The sequence below is a fragment of the Thamnophis elegans genome, chromosome Z (assembly GCF_009769535.1).
Source record: "Thamnophis elegans isolate rThaEle1 chromosome Z, rThaEle1.pri, whole genome shotgun sequence".
Lineage (NCBI taxonomy): Eukaryota > Metazoa > Chordata > Lepidosauria > Squamata > Colubridae > Thamnophis > Thamnophis elegans.
Genome location: NC_045558.1, coordinates 43,569,622 through 43,592,741, shown reverse-complemented (window position 1 = coordinate 43,592,741; position 23,120 = coordinate 43,569,622). Strand labels below are relative to the sequence as shown.

At 36.9% G+C, this 23,120-nt stretch overlaps 1 protein-coding gene across 1 annotated transcript in view; it reads right to left on the bottom strand.

Moving 5' to 3' along the window:
- Window positions 1-23,120, bottom strand: part of CHN2 (chimerin 2) — a 98,199-nt gene that overhangs the window by 24,264 nt on the left and 50,815 nt on the right. Inside the window, exon 5 of the mRNA XM_032237338.1 lies at window positions 18,518-18,595. Within this exon, the coding sequence (XP_032093229.1) occupies window positions 18,518-18,595 (78 nt within the window). The remainder of the gene's footprint in view (window positions 1-18,517; window positions 18,596-23,120) is intronic.

The window sequence follows — 23,120 nt, the reverse complement described above, 5'->3', positions numbered from 1 at the left end:
TTACTGCGTGTCTGGAAAAAATATCAATAAAAATTAAATGATAAGATACCTATCTGGGCAATTCCCAGACATGCAACAGAGAATGTAAGTATAGTACAAAAACATGATGTAACTACATATAGACAGCTTCTTACTATAGAAAGAGGTATGTTTCAGTTAAAACCCTTGAATGTATTAAAAGAGGAGAAGGTAATCCAAACATGGTTTCAGTATGGACAGTTGCAGGCCAGATGGAAAAAAGATCAGAAAATTGGTATCATGCAAAATGAGGACAATCTACTAAAACAAATCAGGGATCAAAGTCAAATGGACATAAAAAGGTTATACAATAGAAATGGATAGAAATGATTCTGAAACAGAATTAGTTAAAGATTGTATGATAAAATGGGCACAAATTTTTGAAGAACCAATAATGTTGGATACTTGGGAAAAGATATGGGTAAGAAATGTAAAATTTACACAAGTCCAAAATCTAAGAGAGAACTTTTACAAGATGTTTTATAGATGGCACTTAGATCCTAAAAAATTGGCTTGCATGTATCCGAATTTACAACCTATATGCTGGAGATGTGATTGTACTGGTGCTACATATTACCATATATGGTGGACTTGCAAAAAAGTTAAAGCATTTTGGATTAAAATATGGTGGATTATGCAAAATATTTTTAAAAAGAGGATAAAGTTTACCCCTCAGTTATTCTTGTTAGGTATAATTACTGATTGTACTGTTATAGAGACTAATGTGATTTTGAACCTAACAACGGCAGCGAGACTGTTGGTGCCGCAATACTGGAAGAAGGAAGATTTGCCTACTATTCAAGAATGGACATTAAAAGTAACAAATTTAGCAGAGATGGCTAAAATATCAGCATATCTTAAGGATCATTCAGATGAGAAATATAAACTGGAGTGGACAAGATGGATTGACTATTCAAAATAAATACGGGACTAAAAAATTCCAGATAGCTTATGATTGAAAAAGCAAGGAATGATTTAATTTGTTTATAGTTAGCTTAACAAAAGAGGAGTTAAAGCACAAATGAAAGAGGAAGCCAAGTTACTTTTAGTTTATTTTAGAATATGATTGTTAAAGATTTATACCCTGTATTTGCCCTGGGAAGTCGGGGGGGGAGGTTGGGGGGGGGAGATGGGCTCGGGTGGGGAAGGTGGGGGAGGGAGGTAAACATTTGTAAAACCTTTTGAAAATTTTCAATTAAAAAAAATGCATCATAATGAGAAAAATAATTAAGGATTTCTCTCTTTTACTATATAAGACTGACGGATAGATTTTTTCCCAGATAGTTCTTCAGAGTGAGAAAGAATTGGACAACCCTTTGAAGAGGATGCAGAAGGAATCTCCTTGTGGCTTCAGGTGAGTATCAAGCTTCAGATGAGACTGAAACATTTTTAAGAAAAAGCAACAATTTTTCATTGAAATAAATCATTTAATTTAATAGCTTGAATTAAAGTCAAACATAAAGTCAAAGAATATTCTGAAAACTATACATACTTTGTGACAAATTAGGGTAATGTATAATATGAGTTTTCTCATGTTTCATAGCTCAAATTACAGTGCTGCTAATGGGTTTTAACCAAACCCCAAATGATAATCTATACATATTCAAAGGACGATATTTTTAGACCAAAGTACTGACATACTTGCTTTAAAATCATGTAAACACTAAATGTAGAGCACGTGTTTAAATTGGTCTATCTAGAAAGTGTTCCACCTTAACCTAGAAAAATGTTTTCTGAATTCAGAGTTAAGTAAGAAAATGCCTTGGGATCTATTCCCAAATATTGGTTTAATTATGTGAGGTTTCTTTTTTTTTTTTAATTATTCTTGTTGGGTTTAGAAGCAATCCCTGGGTTAAAAATTGGGTTAAAAACAATTTATAGACAATTTGTACTTATGAATAGAGTGCCGTTCAGTCTATTATATTAAAAATTTGAATTATATATAATGATTCATAGTAATGAACACACAGCCACACCCACACACTTTCTCTTTTATGATATTCATGATAATAATGTGCAGCTTCAGTTGTTTATTGGCCTGCAGAAGAAGAATGCCATATGACACTTTATATACCAGTATACATTAAGACAAACATTTGACTAACTGGTGACTTACCTACAAATTACCTACAAACTTACCTACAAACATCTGACTTACCTACAAATTTGGCTTAAATACAGATTTAGGAACAAATCTTATTCATAATCTCATGTTATTTTGTGACAATACAGGTAGTCTCAACTTATGACGACAATTGAGCGCAAAATTTATGTTGTAAGTGAAACATTTATTAAATGTGTATTGCTCCATTTTATGGATTTTCTTGGCACAGTTGTTAACTGAATCATTGCAATTGTTAAGTTAGTAACATGGTTTCTCTATTGATTTTGCTGTTAGAAGGTTACAAAAGGTGATCACATAACCCTAGGCAACCATCATCAAGATGAGCCAATTTCCAAGTATCTGAATTTTGACCATGGGGTTATGGCAATGGTCCTAAGTGTGGAAAATGGTTGTAAGTCACTTTTTAAGCGCCGTTTTAAGTTTGAAGGCTCATTAAATGAACTCTTGTAAATTTAAGATTACTTGTACTGAATCGTTTCTTAAATTTGGAGAGTTTTTCAAATATTTAATAAATTCTAATGAAAATGAATAATGCAACTGTTGCACAAAATGTTATATAACAGGATAATGATGATGGGTAGGAATCTTATATTTGAGGGTGAGCCAGATGCTGTCACATACATGTTAGGGTTGGCGTTTCTAGATGTTTTGAGATTCGGTGTTATTGTGTCTTTAGTTTGACTTCACAAAAGTTTCTATGTGTTTGCTTGTCTCTGAATGGCAGAAAGCAGTACCGTCAATTTTCATTAAAAAAATTAATAGCAACACATAATCTATGGATAATAGATATTATTACTTTGCTCAAAATGAATAACATGATATTTTTGCAGATCTTCGGGGACAGTTTACCAGTACCGATTCTGGAATGTTTCAATCAATTATGCAAACACACTATTTTTGTTTTCTTGTCTTTTCCAAGTTGCATGAGTAAACTTGCTTCATTCAAACTCTAATATACAGAGAGATTCTTATTCAACAAAATCACAGAAAGTGCCATTTGATTGAAATAAGCAGAAAAAAACAGGGTGAGGAAAGAGATGAAATATTATACTGGTCTTAATTCTGCAATAGGGGAAATAATAATAAAAGGACCTTTTGAAATTTAAAGTTTGGCCATAGCCAAATCTAAATTATTTGCTTCTAGACCTTTGCCCTAAAAAGGTACTTCTCATACTTATTTAAGCAGCTGGTCAAGGTGGTTAGAAATGCTGATTGTCCTGCAATGCATAAGAATGCATGAATATATATATAGTGACATATGTTATTTAAGCATATTTTTCAAGATATTCGGGAACATTGGTTATTATTAAACATCTCCGGGCAAGGACTGAGGGTCAGAATCTTCACTGCATTCTTTGATAGCATCTATTTTAAGTTTTTAAAAATTACCTCACATCTTGGTTAAGGACTATGATAATTAAAATCAGATGGTTCTTCATCACTGTTGTAATATGAAATGCTTTTGTCAGATATTGCTAAACAAGAAATAGTCTACCTTGGGCTATTTTGGCTTCAAACTGTTAATATATAATTACCAATTAAAATATCAAAATATTAAACAAACCAGTAAATTGGTGGATGTGAAATAAAAGACACAGCAGCTGACCATCATAAAATAACTATCAACAAGGCCAACAGATGGGCTCTCTAGGACTCTATCTGGCCTTGTAAAAGACCAGATGGCTCAGGCTAACCTAATCTCAGCTAGAATAATGTTCTCCAGGGCAGAAGCTGTGGCAGAAAAGGTCCTTGTCCTCAGCTCCACTAGCCAATACGTCTGCAGCATGCCCCACCTTCCAGACAAGTAAGATGGTTAAAAACAATTTGGAGAAATGGTCCCATAATAAACCAAATAAAAACTTCAGAAGTAACTATCAATATCTTTAATTGCACTTTAAAGGATATAGAAACCAATACAGCATGCAGAATATGGTGTTACATCTGCTGAATAACCAATGCTATTAACTATGGTACTTCCAAGTGTTCTTCAAGAGTAGCCCAATGTAGAGCATGTTCCATGAGTCCAATTGCCCAGGCTCTAGTTAGTTTCTTCCCTAACTGAAATTAGTATGTTTTAAACCCTTTCCAAATATATATGCATTACTTTTTGGGAATATTAGGAAGCTAATAGCCTAGGTCACTATAAAAAGGTAATAGCCATGAATAACACTTGGGTCCTGAAAAACTACTAAATGTGAAGAATCTGAGGGAATAAGAAGGCATTACCAAAATTGCCCTTAAGGCTGCACATATGTATTTACTTATTACATCTCTGTAGCACAAAATCTTCCATCTATTCTCAGTGATTTACAATAAATAAGTGGAAAAAAGTTTTGCAGGTTCCTAAAGACTAAATCAAAAGTGTCTTTACTCTTATATCTTAAAAATGGGTTTCTTCAACAAAGTCCAATGAAGGATATATGTAAGGCAACGGGGAAAGCTATCAATGGAAAAGCGGGGGGGGGGGGGGGAGAGAAAAAAGGAAAAGTTTCATTCACAAGGAAGATACACTGGAAAGAAGAAATAAAGGAGGCTTCCTCTTCTTAGGTATCTCCTGGGAATTTAAATTCATCACACTAAATTGAAGATAATATAATGATGATATAATTATAGGAGGGGAAAAAACAGGTGGAAAGCCCTTAATGATTTTGTTCATTTCCTCTCCCTCTCAAATTTGCTCATGACCTTGGCAGATAAAGCACTCTGAATAACAAATGGAATTACTGGGAGGAGAAGAGTACAACATATGTGGGGAAAATTAGCATGTGAATCAAGCGTAGGATATTGTTGGCTGTTTAAAAACTTTGTTTAGACTCGTTCTAAAAATATACTGAAGGTCTGTTTATAAAGTGATAGGTTTTCCTAATTTTTCAACATTGTTTCTCTAAATGAATTAATCTTTTTGTACTTGGTACAAAAAGCAATTCAAATATAGTCATGATGGCAATCCAAGTGTATATATTTCAGTCTAATGAATCTCTAATACTTTTGAACATGAGAGTTAATTTATCAGCTGAAGCCCCAGAAGGGTTGGTAAGGCCCCAGATACTCCTCAATTGAAAAGATCCTAGTCTCTTTAAACAGGCTATAACACAGTCTCTTTCCTTACAGTGAACTGAAGTTAAAAATGTAAAATATTTTTAAATCAAAAAGCATTAAATATTTATTATAATCAGTTTCTTTGAAATATGTTGGAACAATTTCATTTGTCCAACTTTCTCTTTTATATATAAAAAAACAAATTTAGAATATAGGACAACTTAAATAAAGTTAGTTATTAAATAATTTTGAAAGGGAGGGAGAAGAATTCCATACAGCTGGTACGTGAAATGCTTATGTTCATAGCCTGCCGCAGCACCTTATTGGTGGATGTAATTTATGACACAGACAGAAGGGAGGGGATATAGTTCAAATGCAATTAAGTGGAAATCAGTTTCGGCTCCACAGAAGAACATGCCAAAATGTTGATACTAATAAATGACTGGATTTCTTTTGAACTTTGTCTCGAGGCTCGTAAATTAATTAGGTCATTTTTTGGAAACTTCACATCAGGTGTATTTGAATGAGTTTCACTGTGCTAGTTGCAAAAGTCAGAAATCTGGAGGAGACTAGAATTCTTTCCAATCATTATATTTAGTCTGATAGGTCATTGCTCTGCCATTGATGTGAATTACAACTTTAATGTGGGTATTGTGAAATGGGAAAAATAATCTAAGTAGTTCTTTTTAAAATAGGGAAGAAATTACCTGCTAGGTAGCAGGAGCTGGGAACATTAAGGTTTTTTTTTTAACTCAATGCTATTAAAAATGACAGCTGAAATTACAAGAGAAAAGGTCAAAGTAGATCATATTCCACTTAAACAGAGTAAAAAAGAACACATGGTGACTATCAAATTGTTAAGCCTTGGATGTTGTTTCTCAGAGTTCATCCACACATCTGCGATTGCCATGCCCTTTTCGCATCCTAGAGCTTGCTGTCACCAACTTGCTCTTATATTGTGTATGAAACAGGACCATTCTGTGCTGCTCTCTGTACATCTCTTCTGTAGGCTACTGTGAAGCCAGTGATCAGTGATTTATCCACTGAAATGCTAACACCACTAACTGAAAGAAAAGTTGCCACTAATTACTGAATATAATGCATGCTCAAATTGCTTGCATGATTATTATTCCTCCTCCTCTTCCTCCATCATCATCATCATCATCATCATTTGATCTGACAACCATTACATGGAAACAAAGAGTTTATTTCTCTTAATTGCAATTTATAGTTCAGCCTGATTAGTTGTCTTGATGCAGCCTCTCATTATAAATACTTGGAGATATATATACTTTAAGTCGAAAACACCAGCCTGAGGATGACGAGTGAGACCTTGCCGAAACATTGCCAAGACAATCTCAATCTTACCCAGGAAAAGACCTGAATACAACAAAACCAGCATACCTACACCCGTGAAAATCTACAAAAACAAATATATCTATATCTCGATCTCGATCTCGATCTCTATCTTGGTAACGTTTCGGCAAGGTCTCATTTGCCATCCTCAGGCTAGTGTTTTCATCTTAAAAGTGTGATCAGAGCTGCCGTCTTTCTATAAATCTTGGTGTGTGTGTGTGGAGTGCTGGTGTTGTTTCAGTAAGTGGATTGATTGGATGTGGGGCTGTATCAAGATCAGTAGATTGGTGATGATTGGTGCTGGCTGTGTGTCCATTGTTGTTTTGTGTTGTAATGGCCTGGGTGGTGGGTGGGGCTCGTTTGTTGACTAGGGCTGGTTTCCAGATATCTGGTAGATGGGAGGTATCGTCACGTTTATTCATGCTGTGGGGGTGTTTCTCTATTTTGATGGTTTCCATAATTATTCTCTTGTTGAAGTGACCCATAGTCAGCTCCATAGGTTCACCTCTACAGAATCTTGCCAAATTCCTCACCAAACAACTCCAACCCTACGTAGAATCCATCACCTCACATGTACAAAACTCACTCCACTTCATAGAAACAATAAAGAAACAAAACCTACAACTCAGTGACCTACTCGTGAGCTTTGATGTCATATCCCTCTTCACCCAAGTGCCTATAAAAAAAGCCTTGACAGCTATCCAGAACAAGCACAACCCCCCTAAACACATCCTGGACCTGACCAACCACTTCCTAACCAACACATACCTCATCCATAATGGACAAAGATACAAACTGATAGAAGGAGCACCCATGGGATCACCCCTCTCACCCGTCATCGCAAACTTATACATTGAACATTTTGAAACTAACACTTTAGATAAATCTGAACACAAACCCAAACTCTGGCTTACATATGTTGATGACACTTTTGTGATTTGGCCACACGGGAAGGAAAAACTGGACAACTTCCTCACACATCTCAACAGCCTACACCCCAAAATACAATTCACTATGGAAATAGAAGCAAACAACCAACTTCCCTTTCTGGATGTCCTAATCTACAAAAACCTCAATGGCTCCCTAGGACACACCATCTAACAAAACAAAAACAAAAACAAAACATCAACTGCTACATAAATCCACAATCCTATCACCACCCTGCACAGATCAACTCTGTAGCCAAGACCCTCATCTCCAGAACCAAACGCTGACAAAGACCACCTGAAAATTGAATTACACATTCTCACAAACATATTAATCTCCAATGGATTCCAAAGAAAAACAATTACCAACCTAATCCAAAGGGAGACTCCCCACAAAAACCAAGACATAGAACAGGACAACGGCATCGCCCTTGTCTTTTACATCAAAGGCACCACAGATAAAATCAGCAAAATTCTAGTATTTATTATTATTCTAGTATTATTATTCACTAATATAATATATACAAGACAGGTCAATAATCAGGTTTTTTTGAGGGGAGTGTTTTGAATCAATGATATAATAATTATATTAAAGTATTAAATTAGGAAGGATAATATGTATTGGGGTTTTTTGACGTACCTTTTTTTTTCTTGCTGGTTTGGGTTTTTCTCCCCCCCCCCTTTAAAATACTTTTCTGGATTTTTTTTAAAGTTTTGCATTTTGACCTTGTTTTGAATAAAATAAAATAGATGCAAAAAGATATTGATCATTTGTACTTTGACAACTCTGGATCGATGTGTTCTATGATCTATTTGTTTTCTTAGCTATTCAAGATCAAAATTATCAATAATGTTTCTGACATATGTCTTCAAAGTCCAATTTTCACACCCATCATGTGTTATAAGGAAAGCAATTGAATCCATGATTCAAATCTTAATAATTGTTGATTCCATTATTATGGTTTTAATTTTCTAAACTGATTGAAATGTTCTAAAATTAATTACAGGGATATTTTGGATCTGGATAACATCATAGAAAGGTAGTAATTATGGTCTTAACAAATAACAAAGACCAACAAATAGAAATTGAATGACTGTGGCAAAAGAAAGCAAAAGTAGTACCAATAGTAACAGAAACTTTGAGTGGAATTTCAAAACAACCGAAGCACCATTTGAACACCATCAACACTGACAAATTCATCATTTGCAAAAGACAATTTTATTTGGAACAGCTTAGATCCTGCAATGATATCAGTAATACAAGCAAACATCCGGTGTCTGCCAGGTGCTACTGCCAGCAGAGATAAGAGGCATATTCTTAAGATAGTCAGGAATGCAAGTAAGGACTGTGACGTTCATGCTATTATACATCTTGGCACAAATGATCTGTCCCAAAAAGATGTACTTTTTGTGAAGAATGATTTCCAGATCTTGGGGTATGAACTTAGTAGTGTAGGTTGTAGGCTTATCTTTTCAGGGGTTTTACCAGTATATAAGGAACAAAAAGGGAAGGGCCAGCAAGTAGCAGAGTTTAATGTGTGGCTAAAGGAGTGGTGTAAAAGGGAAGGCTTTGGTTTTATTAGTCATGATGCCTGCAGCTGGTCCAATGAAAAACTGTACAAAAGAGATGGTTTGCACCCATCCAAGAAAGAGACTGAGTTACTTGGCATTAAATTCACAAATTTTTAAACTGAACAGCGGGGACAGAGAATTAATTGATACAGAACATTTCTGTCCCCAGCAATCTAAAACTCATAGGATTATCAGTGCATGTAACATAGATGTTTGTGCAGATAAGATTATCACTCCTGCTGTCAAGCAAAACCAAGCATTTAATAGTGAGTGCCATACCATATGCATGAATCATACAAGTGGCAAGAAAATAGGGGGAGTCAGGCATAACACAGGTTATGTAGACAGTTATCACAGGGTCAATCAAAATGGACTCAAATGTCTATACACCAATGCAGAGTATGAGGAATTGAATTGAATTGTTTATTATTTATAGGCCGCCCTTTTCCCTGAGGGGACTCAGGGCGGCTTACAATTCATGGGAAGGGGAGTGCAAGACAATATAACACAATATAACAATATAACACAATACCGAGGTGGTGCAGTGGTTAAATGCAGCACTGCAGGCTACTGCTAGATCAGCAGTTCAGCGGTTCAAATCTCACCGGCTCAGGGTTGACTCAGCCTTCCATCCTTCCGAGGTGGGTAAAATGAGGACCCAGATTGTTGGGGGCAATATGCTGACTCTCTGTAAACCGCTTAGAGAGGGCTGAAAGCCCTAGGAAGCAGTATATAAGTCTACTGCTATAATACGTGAATAAACAAAATAATAACAATAAAACACAACAGTCATTCAACATTTGGGTGGGGCGGCGTAATCCTTATCCCCAGGCCTGACGGGATAGCCAGATCTTAAGGGCTGTGCGGAAGGTCTGGACGGTGGTGAGGGTACGAATCTCCACAGGGAGATCGTTCCAAAGGGTCGGAGCTGCTACAGAGAAGGCCCTCCTCCGCGTAGTCGCCAGTCGGCACTGACTGGCGGATGGAACTCGGAGGAGGCCTAATCTGTGCGATCTAATAGGTCGAAGGGAGGTAATTGGCAGGAGGCGGTCTCTCAAGTACTCAGATCCACTACCATGGAGGGCTTTATGGATGGTAAGTAGCACCTTGAAGCGCACCCGGAGATCAACAGGTAGCCAGCGTAGCTCGCGGAGGATGGGTGTTATGTGGGCGAACCGCGGTGCGCCCACAATCACTCGCGCGGCCGCGTTCTGGACTAGCTGCAGTCGCCGGATGCTCTTCAAGGGCAGCCCCATGTAGAGCACATTGCAGTATTCCAGCCTAGAGGTCACAAGGGCTCGAGTGACTGTTGTGAGAGCCTCCCGGTTCAGGTAGGGTCGCAACTGGCGCACCAGGCGAACCTGGGCAAATGCCCCCCTGGTCACAGCTGACAGGTGATGGTCAAAAGTCAGCTGTGGATCCAGGAGGACTCCCAAGTTGCGAACCCTATCTGAGGGGTGTAAAATTTGACCCCCCAGCCTGAGCGATGGAACACTGGCCAAATTATTGGGAGGGAAACACAACAGCCACTCGGTCTTGTCCGGGTTGAGTACCAGTTTGTTAGCCCTCATCCAGTTCTTAACGGCCTCAAGACCCCGGTTCATCACGTCCACCGCTTCATTGAGTTGGCACGGGGCAGACAGATACAACTGAGTATCGTCCGCGTATTGATGGTATTTTATCCCGTACCTCCGAATGATCTCTCCCAGCGGTTTCATGTAGATGTTAAATAGTAGGGGGGATAAGACCGAACCCTGAGGCACCCCATATGTTAGGGGCCTAGGGGACAATCTCTGCCCCCCAACCAACACCGACTGTGACCTGTCCGAGAGGTAGGAGGAGAACCACTGTAGAACAGTGCCTCCCACCCCCACCTCCCGCAGTCGTCGCAGAAGGATACCATGGTCGATGGTATCGAAAGCCGCCGAGAGGTCAAGGAGAACCAGGATGGACGCATGGCCTCCATCCCTGGCTCTCCAGAGATCATCGGTCAATGCGACCAAAGCGGTTTCTGTGCTGTAACCAGGTCTGAAGCCGGACTGGAAGGGGTCAAGGAATAAACAGGATGAATTAGAAATTCAAGTAAATGAGGGCAAATATGATATTGTTGCCATTAGAGAAACTTGGTGGGATGAAACCTACAAATGGAACATACAGCTAGAAGGATTTAAATTATTTTTAAAAAATAGACCAAGTAAAAGAGGAGGTGGAGTTGACTATATATAAGAAATAACTACATCTCTACAGAAATAGAGCACAACAATGATGAGAACTATCTTGAATGCATTTGGGTCAATATTAAAGGTTGTGGGGGAAATGACATTGCCATAGGTCGATACTACAGGCCACCCAACCAAGCAGAGGAAGTAGATGAACTTTTTGCTAGTCAGCTAACTACGGTATGTAGGAAGCACACCACAATAGTAACGGGGGATTTTAACTACCCTGACATCAACTGGTAAACAAACTCTGCACCAAGTAAAAGATCCAACAGGTTCCTAATAAACCTAGCAGACAACTTTCTTTCCCAAAACGTAGAGAAGGGAACAAGGGGATCGGCCATATTAGACTTAATTTTCACTAACAGAGAAGAAATGATAGAAGATGTTGAAGCCATAGGAACCCTGGGGGCAAGTGACCATGCAATATTGGAATTCAACATTATGCAAACACAAGTAGTAGAACAAAGTCAAACTAGAGTCTTGGATTTTAAGAGAGCTAATTTCAATAAATTTAGAGAGAGCTTGGGAAGAATTCCATGGATGAGAATCCTCAAGGGAACAACTCAAGAAGTTTGGGAAATTTTGAAAAATGAGATTACAAAAGCTCAGTCTAGCACAATACCAATGAAGAAGAAAAATAACAGCTCCCAAAAGAAACCAGCTTGGCTGCATAAAGAACTCTGACAAATTGAAAGACAAAAAAGTTAAGTATAAAAAGTGGAAAGAGAAACATAACTAAGGCAGAATATCAGCAAATAGCTCAAGCCTGTAAAGATGAAGTAGGAAAGCTAAGGTTCATAATGAAGAAAGGCTTGCCACAAAAGTAAAAAATAACAAAAAAGCTTCTTCCAACATGTTAAAAACAAGAAATAGGTTAAGAAAACAATTGGTCCATTGCTGGGAGAAAGTGGCAAGGTGATAAGCAACATGGAGAAAGCAGAACTATTTAACTCATGTTTTTCATCTGTCTTTACACAAAGGGATAAGACAGTCCAACCTATCAAAAACAGCACCACAAAAATCAGATTAGTAACACAAATTGAAATAGGGAAGATTTCACAAATTGAAATGGTAAGTGAGCACCTGTCTACCCTAGACAAGTTCAAATGACCAGGACCGGACTGATTATACCCCAGGGTTCTGAAGGAACTGGCAGATGCAATCTCAGAACCACTGAACTATATCTTTCAGAGATCCTGGATCACTAGGGAATTGCCAGAGAACTGGAAAAGAGTTGATATGGTTCCATTTTTGAAAAAGGAAAAAAAATAGATCTAGGAAACTATAGACCTATCAGCCTGACCTCAATACCAGGAAAGATTCTGGAAAAGATAATCAAGCAACGAATTAGTGATCACCTAGAAGTAAACAAAGTAATAGTCCAAAGCCAACATGGGTTTGTCAAAAACAGATCCTGCCAGACTAATCTTATTGCATTCTTTGACAAAGTGACAAAATTAGTGGACCAGAAGAATGCCGTCGATATAGTTTACTTGGACTTCAGTAAGGCATTTGATAAGGTACATAACCTACTACTAGATAAAAAAGAAGAATGTGGGTTGGACAGCATCACCACCAGATGGATTTGTAACTGGCTGAATGACCGCACTCAACATGTAGTCCTCAATGGAACTGCATCTACATGGAGGGAAGTATGCAGTGGATTACCCCAAGGCTCTGTTTTAAGCCCAGTACTCTTTAAAATCTTCATCAATGATTTAGATGAGGGAATAAATGGAGAACTCATCAATTTTGCAGATGACACCAATCTGGCAGGAATAGCCAACACTCCAGAAGATAGGCTTAAGATACAGAAGGATCTTGACAAACATGAACATTGGGCACTATCTAAAAAATGAAATTCAATGGTGAAAAGAGTAAGGTTCTACATTTAGGCAAGAAAAACAAAATGCACAGGTACAGTATAGGTGGTACCTTGCTCAATAGTAGTAACTGTGAGAGGAATCTTGGAATCCTAGTGGACAACCATTTAAATATGAGCCAGCAGTGTGCAGCAACTGCCAAAAAAGCCAACACAGTTCTAGGCTGCATAAACAGGAATAGAATCAAGATCACGTGAAGGGTTAATACCACTTTATAATGCCTTGGGTAAGGCCACACTTGGAATACTGCACTCAGTTTTGGTCACCATGATGTAGAAAAGATGTGGAGACTCTAGAAAGAGTGCAGAGAAGAGCAACAAAGATGATTAAGGGACTGGAGACTAAAACATATGAAGAACGGTTGCAGGAACTGGGTATGTCTAGTTTAATGAAAAGAAAGACTAGGGGAGACATGATAGCAATGTTCCAATACCTCAGGGGTTGCCACAAAGAAGAGGGAGTCAAACTATTCTCCAAGGCACCTGAAGGTAGAACAAGAAGCAATGGGTGGAAACTAATCAAGGAGAGAAGTAACTTAGAACTGAGGAGAAATTTCCTGACAGTTAGAACAATTAATCAGTGGAACAGATTGCCTCCAGACGTTGTGAATGCTCCAACACTGGAAGTCTTTAAGAAGATGTTGGATAGCCATTTGCCTGAAATGGTATAGGGCTTCCTGCCTAGGCAGAGGGTTGGACTAGAAGACCTCCGAGGTCCCTTCCAACTTCATATTGTATTATTGTATTATCCACATCTACCTATTCCAGATCTTTGAAAAGGACTCATGAGACAAACAAAAATATGAAATCCAGTCTGAACCTCTGGCTGATTATGCCACAAACTATGACAATAAATTAATCTTGTATGCCACCCAACTTTCAACAACTCTAGGTAGCTCACAACAATCATATTTTTTCACATATTAAAAGAAAACCGTAAAAAAATCAAGCCAATCTCATAATCCATGTTTTGATAGTATTTGTTTTAGTAAAGTATAGGCATGAGAAATTATTTTACTGAACATATCAGTGAAAATTGATTGTTAAAAATAAAATTGGGGGAGTCCTTGCAAGTTCTGATTCTTTTCACATAATGATGTACTATAATTTTACAAAGTCTTGCCAGCTTGTTGTCCATCAAATGTATTGTATTTCAGCTCATATTCCTGGCTTGAAGATTATAGGAGTTGAAATCCAATACATCTGTTGAAGATTGATTTATTGTTATAGTTCAATTTGGCAATAGTTCTATTTATTTAATCTTTTTGTAGTTGCAGAATTTAAATGTGAACTCATATTTTATATGGCAACTCATATTTCAATCAATTGATTCTTTAAAATATATTAGGATTTTAATAGACTAACATTTTTAGTATTTTCTAAAATAGGAAATAATAATAAACAATAGCTATTTAAGGAGTATATGAAAATAGTTGAACTAATTTGTAGGTTGTAGATAGACTGTAGAGAAATTTAGTTCAGACCTTCAGAAAAGGTAGGAGAGGAAAAATAGCTATTGATTCTAGGAAAGTAGAGAATATGAGAAAAAAACTCAAACAGCTTCTCCTTAATCTTGTTCCCCATAAAAAAGGGACAGTGAAGGTTTGGGACAAGTTTTTAAGACTGATATCAGCCCTTTGAAGTAAGCCAGGAGATGAGATAGACATTGCAAGAATTCCAGAAATACTACTTTTTGTTGTATGGCAAATTAACAGTACTTTGAATCAATCATTCATGCCTTGGTCACTTTGAGGTTGAATATTATTTGACTAATAAGAGAAATATACTACCATTTCCCCCTGAAAATAAGACCCAACTGTAATATAAGGCCTACCCAAAAAATAAACCCCAATTATGTTCGTTATTCAGAAGACTCATTCAATATTGTATTTCCCCCATAATAAACCCTACAGCTTTTAATACAGATCTTGGTCTGATTTTTGGGGGAAACATGGTAATAAGTAATTTGATATTGTATGCAAAATTCTAGAAGCAAAACAATGTAGGATCTGGTCAGTATTTTGATGGAAGATCATTGTGAGATTTGTGGGCAGTTAACATGACTTGTAGATTACAAACATCAATTTGTAATCAAGCTGAGATGTCCATGGGGCCATTTTTGTGTAATCTTTGTCAGGTAGTCTAGACAAAAATCACACTAGAGGAAATACTATCTCTATTTTTATTGTGACTTGGGGGCAACAGGCTGATTCTGTAAACTGCTTAGAGAGGACTGTAAAGGACTATAAAATGGTATATAAGTCTTAAGTATTATTGCTGAAATGTAACTTCATATCTGAATACGTTATAATTCTCTTATGAAGGCACAAATTCTTTTTTTTTCAATGTTAGGACTAGACTGTAAAATAGTGGTCCTGTGTATGTAGTCACAACACTATCCGTTTTTAATAAAATGTTACCAATTTTAATTGCCACTCTTTGCTTTTAATGTCTGTTGTATATATAAATGTTTTTTTAATAAATGAATTAAATACCACCTTGGATAAATGCTATATTAAGGCAAATTACTATATAATTTGTCTTGATATGTTAATGTTAATGTTACATATATACCATATTATATTTTATAATTCAAGGCAGTGAATAAACACAATAATCTTTCCTCTTCCTCTTTTCCCCACAACCACAGCCCTCTGAGCCTGTGGTGCCTTTCATGCCTAAGGTGGGACTAAAACACGTTGGTGGGATTCAAATAATTTAACAACCTGTTCTTTGCTCTAATGACTGGCTGGGTGGGCATGGCCATGGTGGGCATGGCCAGGGGGTGTGACAGGCAGCACTCAGCCTCCTACACTTCCCTGGAAGCAAAAACAGGCTATGGGGTGACATCTCCCCCTGCATGCCCCATTTTGGATCCAGTAGCCTTTGCTGCAGCCTCCTGGGAGCAAAAATAGGCAGGGGGGGCATCCTTGCCCCCTGTGCCCTCTTTTCTGCCTAGTAGGCCTGCCTGCAGCCTCCAGGGAGCAAATGTAGGATGTAGGGGGTTGTACCCCCATGCCCTGTTTTGGGCCTCATAGGCCTGCCTGACTTACCTGAGAGCCAAAACAGGGCACGTGGGGACTCCTGTAAAGGTCTGGGCAGGAAGGGGCGGTGCCAGCCAGCAATTTAATAACCAGTTTGCCCGAACCTGCCCAAGCTGGCTGAAAACCACACTGACTAAAAGTCACGGTCACTTGGCTTTTAGCTTGGTATTTTAATCATTAAATCAAACTGGGTCTCATATATATAATGAGATTACTTAAGGTGAATAAATAGTAAATGTTACATTGCAGAAAAATGTCTTAATTTTTTCAAAATAGTTTACAGCATGTACATTGACAATGTTTTATTTACTATAATATGACTTAAAATAGACATTTGCTCTATTAGGTAATAGCTATATGGTCATTTCAGATTTTTAAACTTCTTATACTAGCAAAAACATATATCGATTTTTTTAGGCTATCCATTTAAGGTTTGTAAAAGAAATTATATGATTTACTGCTTAAACTTAAACTTTTTAAATATGAAGAAAAAGGCTATGCTAAAGAGCTACAGTGAACAAATAAAAGATTTTTAAATACCTTTATAAATAAAACTGGGCACATATCCAGTTTTAAATCAGAGACCAAACAAAAGAATTTCAAAGATGGAAGAAAGAATGCATAGGTCAATGTGAAAAATATGTCCTGAGAAAATATTTTTCCAACTAAAGTGAAATCTTTTTTTTATGATGAATGATTATTAAAAGGAAATTTATAAGAATTAAGAATGCTTAAAAGAGGATTTAAAAAGGATTTCCCTTTTCTCTCTTTGAAAAAACAATGACACGGATAATTAAAATGTTATTTCAATACTTTTAAATCCTTCAACTTAAAAGTACTAGGACAATGCTTTAATATTGTTGCTCAACACTGTTCAATGAAACACATATTTCCATCCTTTCAAAAATGAACCATTTTATAAATGAACCATTTGCTAAATAACTTAAAAATGCATTGAAGGTCTTGTCAGAGAAGAAAATGATATATCTGATAATTTTTTGTTGACTAAATGATTTCAAAGTAATGGGCTTGATAGGTTTGTTTTGTGTAATTACACTACCTTTTGTATACTGTTTGAATCAAGATAAAATATTGCTATCTCCACAAATCTTTATATGGGTGTACTTATTCAAATTACTGCAATTGTTTTAAAAAATGCAGTAATCTGCTATGCAGGTATGCATTCAGATATATGTAGAAAGAGTATGGTTTGTGAACACATTGTGTTTGTTCTTGGATAGGGTCCATAATAGCTGCCATCTGTCCCTTGAAGAATAAATTGTCAATTTAACAAATCCTCTGGCAATAGATTTTTGTTTTTCTTTACTCTATTACATTAGTAATTGGATGGTGTCTGCATATTTATTGCTCAATATTTATACAAAATCAAATGCATATATTCAAACAGGAGTTCCATACATTCAGAATTCCAGAGCTATTTTTAAGGCAGTGATTAGCACAAGCATAACTTCATTGCCAATAAATGAGGCGTTACAGAATGTGTTTCCAAACCTGATGATAACTATGGGTTTTTCTTTATTTATTCTCAAGAGTTCAAATACTTTTAACTGCAATAACTGGACAATGTCTCATTATGGAATGGATGCAGCTGTTCCCACTACAGACACAGATCCAGATGCTTGGAAGCCAAGTACTACAAAATGAGTCACCTTTCATACTTACGCACGTCATCCCAAACACTGTCTGAAGGGGAAAATGACTCTTTCTAAATGTAAACCCAGAGTGAGGAAGTTTTCCTTTATTGCAACAGCTCTGGTTACACGGAGTCTAATCACAGGCCACTCTTTATGTGTCTCATAATTTCATGTACTTTTCATTTGACATAAACGGTAAATGTAAGGATTACATTTCGTAGGCAGAAGTAAAAATCTGGCAGAATCATTTAGATATTAATTTTATAACACACATAACTATGAGAAATCATGAATCAGACAAATGTACTTACAAAGCATATAGTTGCAATTTTGAGTTGAATCCTATCAGGATATATTTGAAAATACAGCACTGAATTATTACTAATTTAATGAGACTTTGTTTCACATGAAGCCTTATGATCTGTGAGTCACAAGGAGGAGAAATTTCTGTTTCAGCAAGATCAACTGCAATTAGACCCCCCCTTCTTTTTTTGGAGCCCTAGCTTTGCATTTCTAAGCCAGCCAGTATTTCTTATCTATATTAAATGAATCTTATTTCATCTCAAAAAGAAGTCACCCAGAGACACCAACACTCAGGAAGCAACAAAACCTGACAGATTAAGTAAAAGATAGGTAAGCTATAAGTTCACAAAGGGTTTACAGCATAAAGGTCCTTACCTTAAAATTGTGTGTTTTTTCATAGTTGAAATGGTTGTCATTCTGAGTCAGTGCCGCTCTTCTGACCAAGGAGGTTATCTGTGAATAGGCAAAGAGTTTCAGCGGTTGCCACAAGAGTGCCCCTTTCACTCCCATCTTAACCCCCAAGGCTACGGCCAGGAGTTCTTGGCGCTTCCGTCCTTGCTTTGATTTGTGAACCACAGCATGGGCTTTCTCATTGTCAAGCCACAGCTCCTCAGCAAACATAGCGTTTGAATCCCAGATCTTTTCCTTGTCTTCTGCGGAGGCTGGGAAGCTGACTGCTGTCAGCTTGGTCCAACTGCTTCTTATGTTAGACAGCAAATTTGAAGCAGCTGCGACAGCCCATTCTGAGGAGACCTCTGGCATGTGACTTGAATGGGCTGTCTTGCGTGATGGAAGGAGCTCCTGCATCTGAATAAGTAACAGTCTGCTTTGTGATACTTTAAAAAAAAAAAAGTATGCACAGAACAATAGCCTGGATTCATATACAGAACGACTCCCGCTTCTGGCCCTCCCAGAGCAGAGGATCCTGCCAGGCGCTGAAAAAATACCGACAGCTTTACAGTTTCATGCCACAACACATCTCCAATGATAGATCACATCTACCCAGGAGCACTTTTTTTTGTTTTCATAAATAACTCTAATGCTGCATCCAATTGTGCTCAGAACTGGAGACCTCTGAGCTCTTCCAGTACAAACACCATCATATTAAGCCTTTAAACCACAGTGATTCTTTAATCTTGTGGGGGGGAAATACCCTCCTCTTTTTCATATCCTGTACAAGGGAAAATCCAGTAGCACTTGAAAGATTAGTAGCCATGGCTGCCAACCCATTAAATGGAGATTATTTCTGGCATTCTCTACTTTTGCAATACATAAAATAAATTGCAGTTTTTCTCTTCATGATTTTAAAATAACATTTAAAAGAATGTCCAGGCTATTAAATTGCTTAGGGAAGGGTAAAAGAGGGAGAAAAAGAAAATCTCAGAAGAAAAAAAAAAGATTAATTGAAGTATAAAAATTCAGCTAGCCATGCAATTTTTATGGTACAGTTGAGATTCCTTCTATATTTTGTGTGTGTGTCTCTCTGTGTGTGTCCACACACACACACACACACACATTTATAGACAGACCAAATGCTGTCTACAACAAAATGTTGCAGTATTGAACCAGTCAATCCTATATTCCTCAGCATCCATTTCACTATTCCAACTTCTCAATGATTTCTGCCCCCTCCCCGAATGAAACTAAATATCCATCCATAGATTCTTCTACAGGTAGTCCTTGACTTATGACCACAATTTTGTCCTAAAATTTCTGTTGCTAAGTGAGACAGTTGCTAAGTGAAATTTGCCCCATTTTACAACCTTTCTTGCCACAATTGTTAAGTGAATCATTGCAGTTGTTAAATTAGTAACACAGCTCTTAAATGAATCTGTCTTCTCCAATTAACTTTGCTTGTCAGAAAGTCACAAAGGGGATCACATGATCATAGGACACTGCAATCATCATAAATAGGAGTCACTTGCCAATCATCTGAATTTTGTTCCCATGACCGGGGGGATGCTATAATCATTGTTAAGTGTGAAAAATGGTCATATATCCCTTTTTTCAATGCTGTTGTAACTTCAAACAGTCATTAAATGAACTATAATAAGTCAAGGACTACCTGTGCAATATTGAGGAACTGAACCAATAATTAGTTGCCTGAACTTTGCTATAGAAGAAATTCTGCAAAGTGAATTTGGCCTGAACATGGGGAGAGGGAAGTGGTCTTCCCATTGGCAGGAATTCCCAATTCTCTTATCTTCTGGCACTTCTTCCCTCCCTCTTATTGCCAATGTACTGTGACAAGGATAAGCCCCCCCCCCTCTCTTGCGCTCTCTCTCTCTCTCTCCCTTCCTCCCTCTCTCTCTCTCTCTCTCCATACGTAGAAGCAAACTGGCAGCTATAAGCGTTTATGTGCTCCAAGTGGAAGAATTGTTGCTTGAAAATACAGGAGGATGAAGTACAGAAGAAAGGGCCTGTGGTACAAAATTGTTAATGAGGATAAGAGAATGGGACAGTGTTTCTCATCATGGCAATTTTAAGACATATGGATTTCAATCACCAGAATTCCCCAGCGAGAATGAAGTTCACACATCTCAAAGTTGCCAAAATTGACAACTACTAAGCTTAAGAAGACATTTAAGAAAATACCTCAAATGTTTTATGACTTCAAAATGTTTTCATTTCTCATTTGGCTTTTTCTGGCCATTAAAGTTGTTCTTTTTGTTCTTAGAGAACTTAGGTCACCAAACCTGCCAATTTCCATCTCTACTCTAAGTTTCAACATCTGGAAAATGGAACATTATCAGAGCTGATTCTATGGAGGCATGCTCCTTGATTAGCATTTTAAAAGTCAAGTAGACAATATAAACTAATGTAAAGGATGATCATTAATATGACATAATATGTGCATGTAATGCAATTCAAGGAATTTCTTAAAAACTATTTGATCTGGCCAAATGCAAGCAAATACCTAGCTAATCACTACAAAAGAACTCTTGCCCATTAAATAACAATTCTGATCTACATTTTTACAAATTTCTATTAGATTTCAGGGTCTAATTCAAGATATTAATCTTAATACTTAAGGTCTATATGGCATTAATCCTAGCATTTCTCCAAGACTTTAAAGCAGTGGTGAAATCTTTTTTTTTTTTTGTACCAGTTCTGTGGCTTGGTGGTGATGGGGGTAATGTGAATGGGTGGGTGGGGCCAACTTTTTTTCACTTTTTAAAGCATTTTTTAAAGCAGTTCAGGTGAATAGGCAGGAAAAAAATGCTGTAAAAAGTGGTGGTGGTGGGGAGGTTCTGACGATCGCATGGCTCAGAGCTGATCCGAAAGATTGTCGGAAACTTTTCCTCCCCTTTGTAAAACATTTTTTTTTTGGCCTATTCATCTGAATCAGCAGGAAAAAAATGCTTTAAAAAGTGGGAAAAAAGCTTTCGATGATCTCGCAGCTCACAGCTGAGCCATGCAATCCTGGAAGCTTTTTTTTTTACTACCAGGTTGCAGAACCAGTGACAATCATTCCTCCTCGTTCAGCCAAACTGGACCAGGAAGATTTCACCCCTGCTTTAAAGTTTATTGACCTATTCCATTTTATCACTTTGTAGTTCAATTAAACTCATAACTCCTAGGGTTTCTCAAGAAACTCTAAACTCTGTGCTAAATCTTCTTGTCTTCTCTCACTTCCTTTTGGAAACAAGTCAAGACATTCCACTAGAAAATTAGAATGTATATAAAATAATTTGTTAATTATAGTTTATTGTTTTGTGGTTTGGCTAATAATCTTGGCATTTTAAATAATTATTATGTTGATAGGTTTGCCAACTAGATTGATAGTTTATAAGCAGTATTAATATGTAAAAGTATATACAATTGCTCTCTAGATAATATAAATATTAAATTTATATTATATTAAATTTAAAATATTAAACCTTTAAATATTAGAGCAATTTATCCAAATCTTATTGGCCTATTCTTATTTTTCAAAAGTCACAGAAAAGAATGTTCCATGTTATCCTAATCTATATGGATCTATTTGTAGAATTTCATGGACCCTGAAAGTTTGCTGTTGAAATTATTTTTTTAGCTCAGGGATCACATTTCTGTCTTTTTTGTTCTTTTTGTTTTCAACAATTTTTACAGATCTCACTGCTGAAATATTCACAACACTCTGCTGCTAAATAAATCCATTTTCCAGCTGATAAGACAGCTGAGAGCTACTTTTAGGTAGGCTAATAGAAAGGTTTGGACCTCCTCAGGGATAAGGTTTCATGCTTTTCTGCCCTACCCTCATGGGCCAACAACTAGTAGATACTAGATTCAGATCAATGTTCTTTAAAAAAAAACTTGTGCTATTGTAGTTCAACCTTTGGCTCTGTGTTTCTTAACCATAGCATCTTAAGATGGACTTCACCTCCTCGTAGCCTTGTTCCAGCATATTTATTGGACAAATATGGGAACTTAAGTCCACACATCTTAAAATTCCCAAGGTTGAAAAACACTGCTTACCTGAACAATATGGCAGAAATCCTATACTCATTTGCCTCGGATTAATAGCATAATTGAATTCAGTGATTTTCCCCCCAGAGAAGATTTGCTTGTGATTACACAGTACATTGCATTAGGCAAGGCTGTTTGATATCCACCATTTGATCAATTTTAAACATCTTATCTGTGCATTTTCTTCCTTAAGTTGATGAAAAATGAAATTATGTGTCTTTAAGTTACATAATATCAGTCCTTATTTATGTTAAATGGATATTTAAAAAAGGAAATGTTAGCTTGTAACATTTGCCTTATTATATTTGATTTTTCTTTTGAGTGCACAACGCATACTGCTAAAAATTATCTCACAAGCAATGCTGACACTTTGCAATATACCTGTTTCCTTATATGCTCTGGACACATACAATTTTTGTGACATTGCTGGAATAATTTAAATAGGTCAACAGCACCAACACAAAACTCTGAGAGAGAGAGGTCAATTGGAATTTGTATTATATCACTTAAATTATAAAATCCCATTATA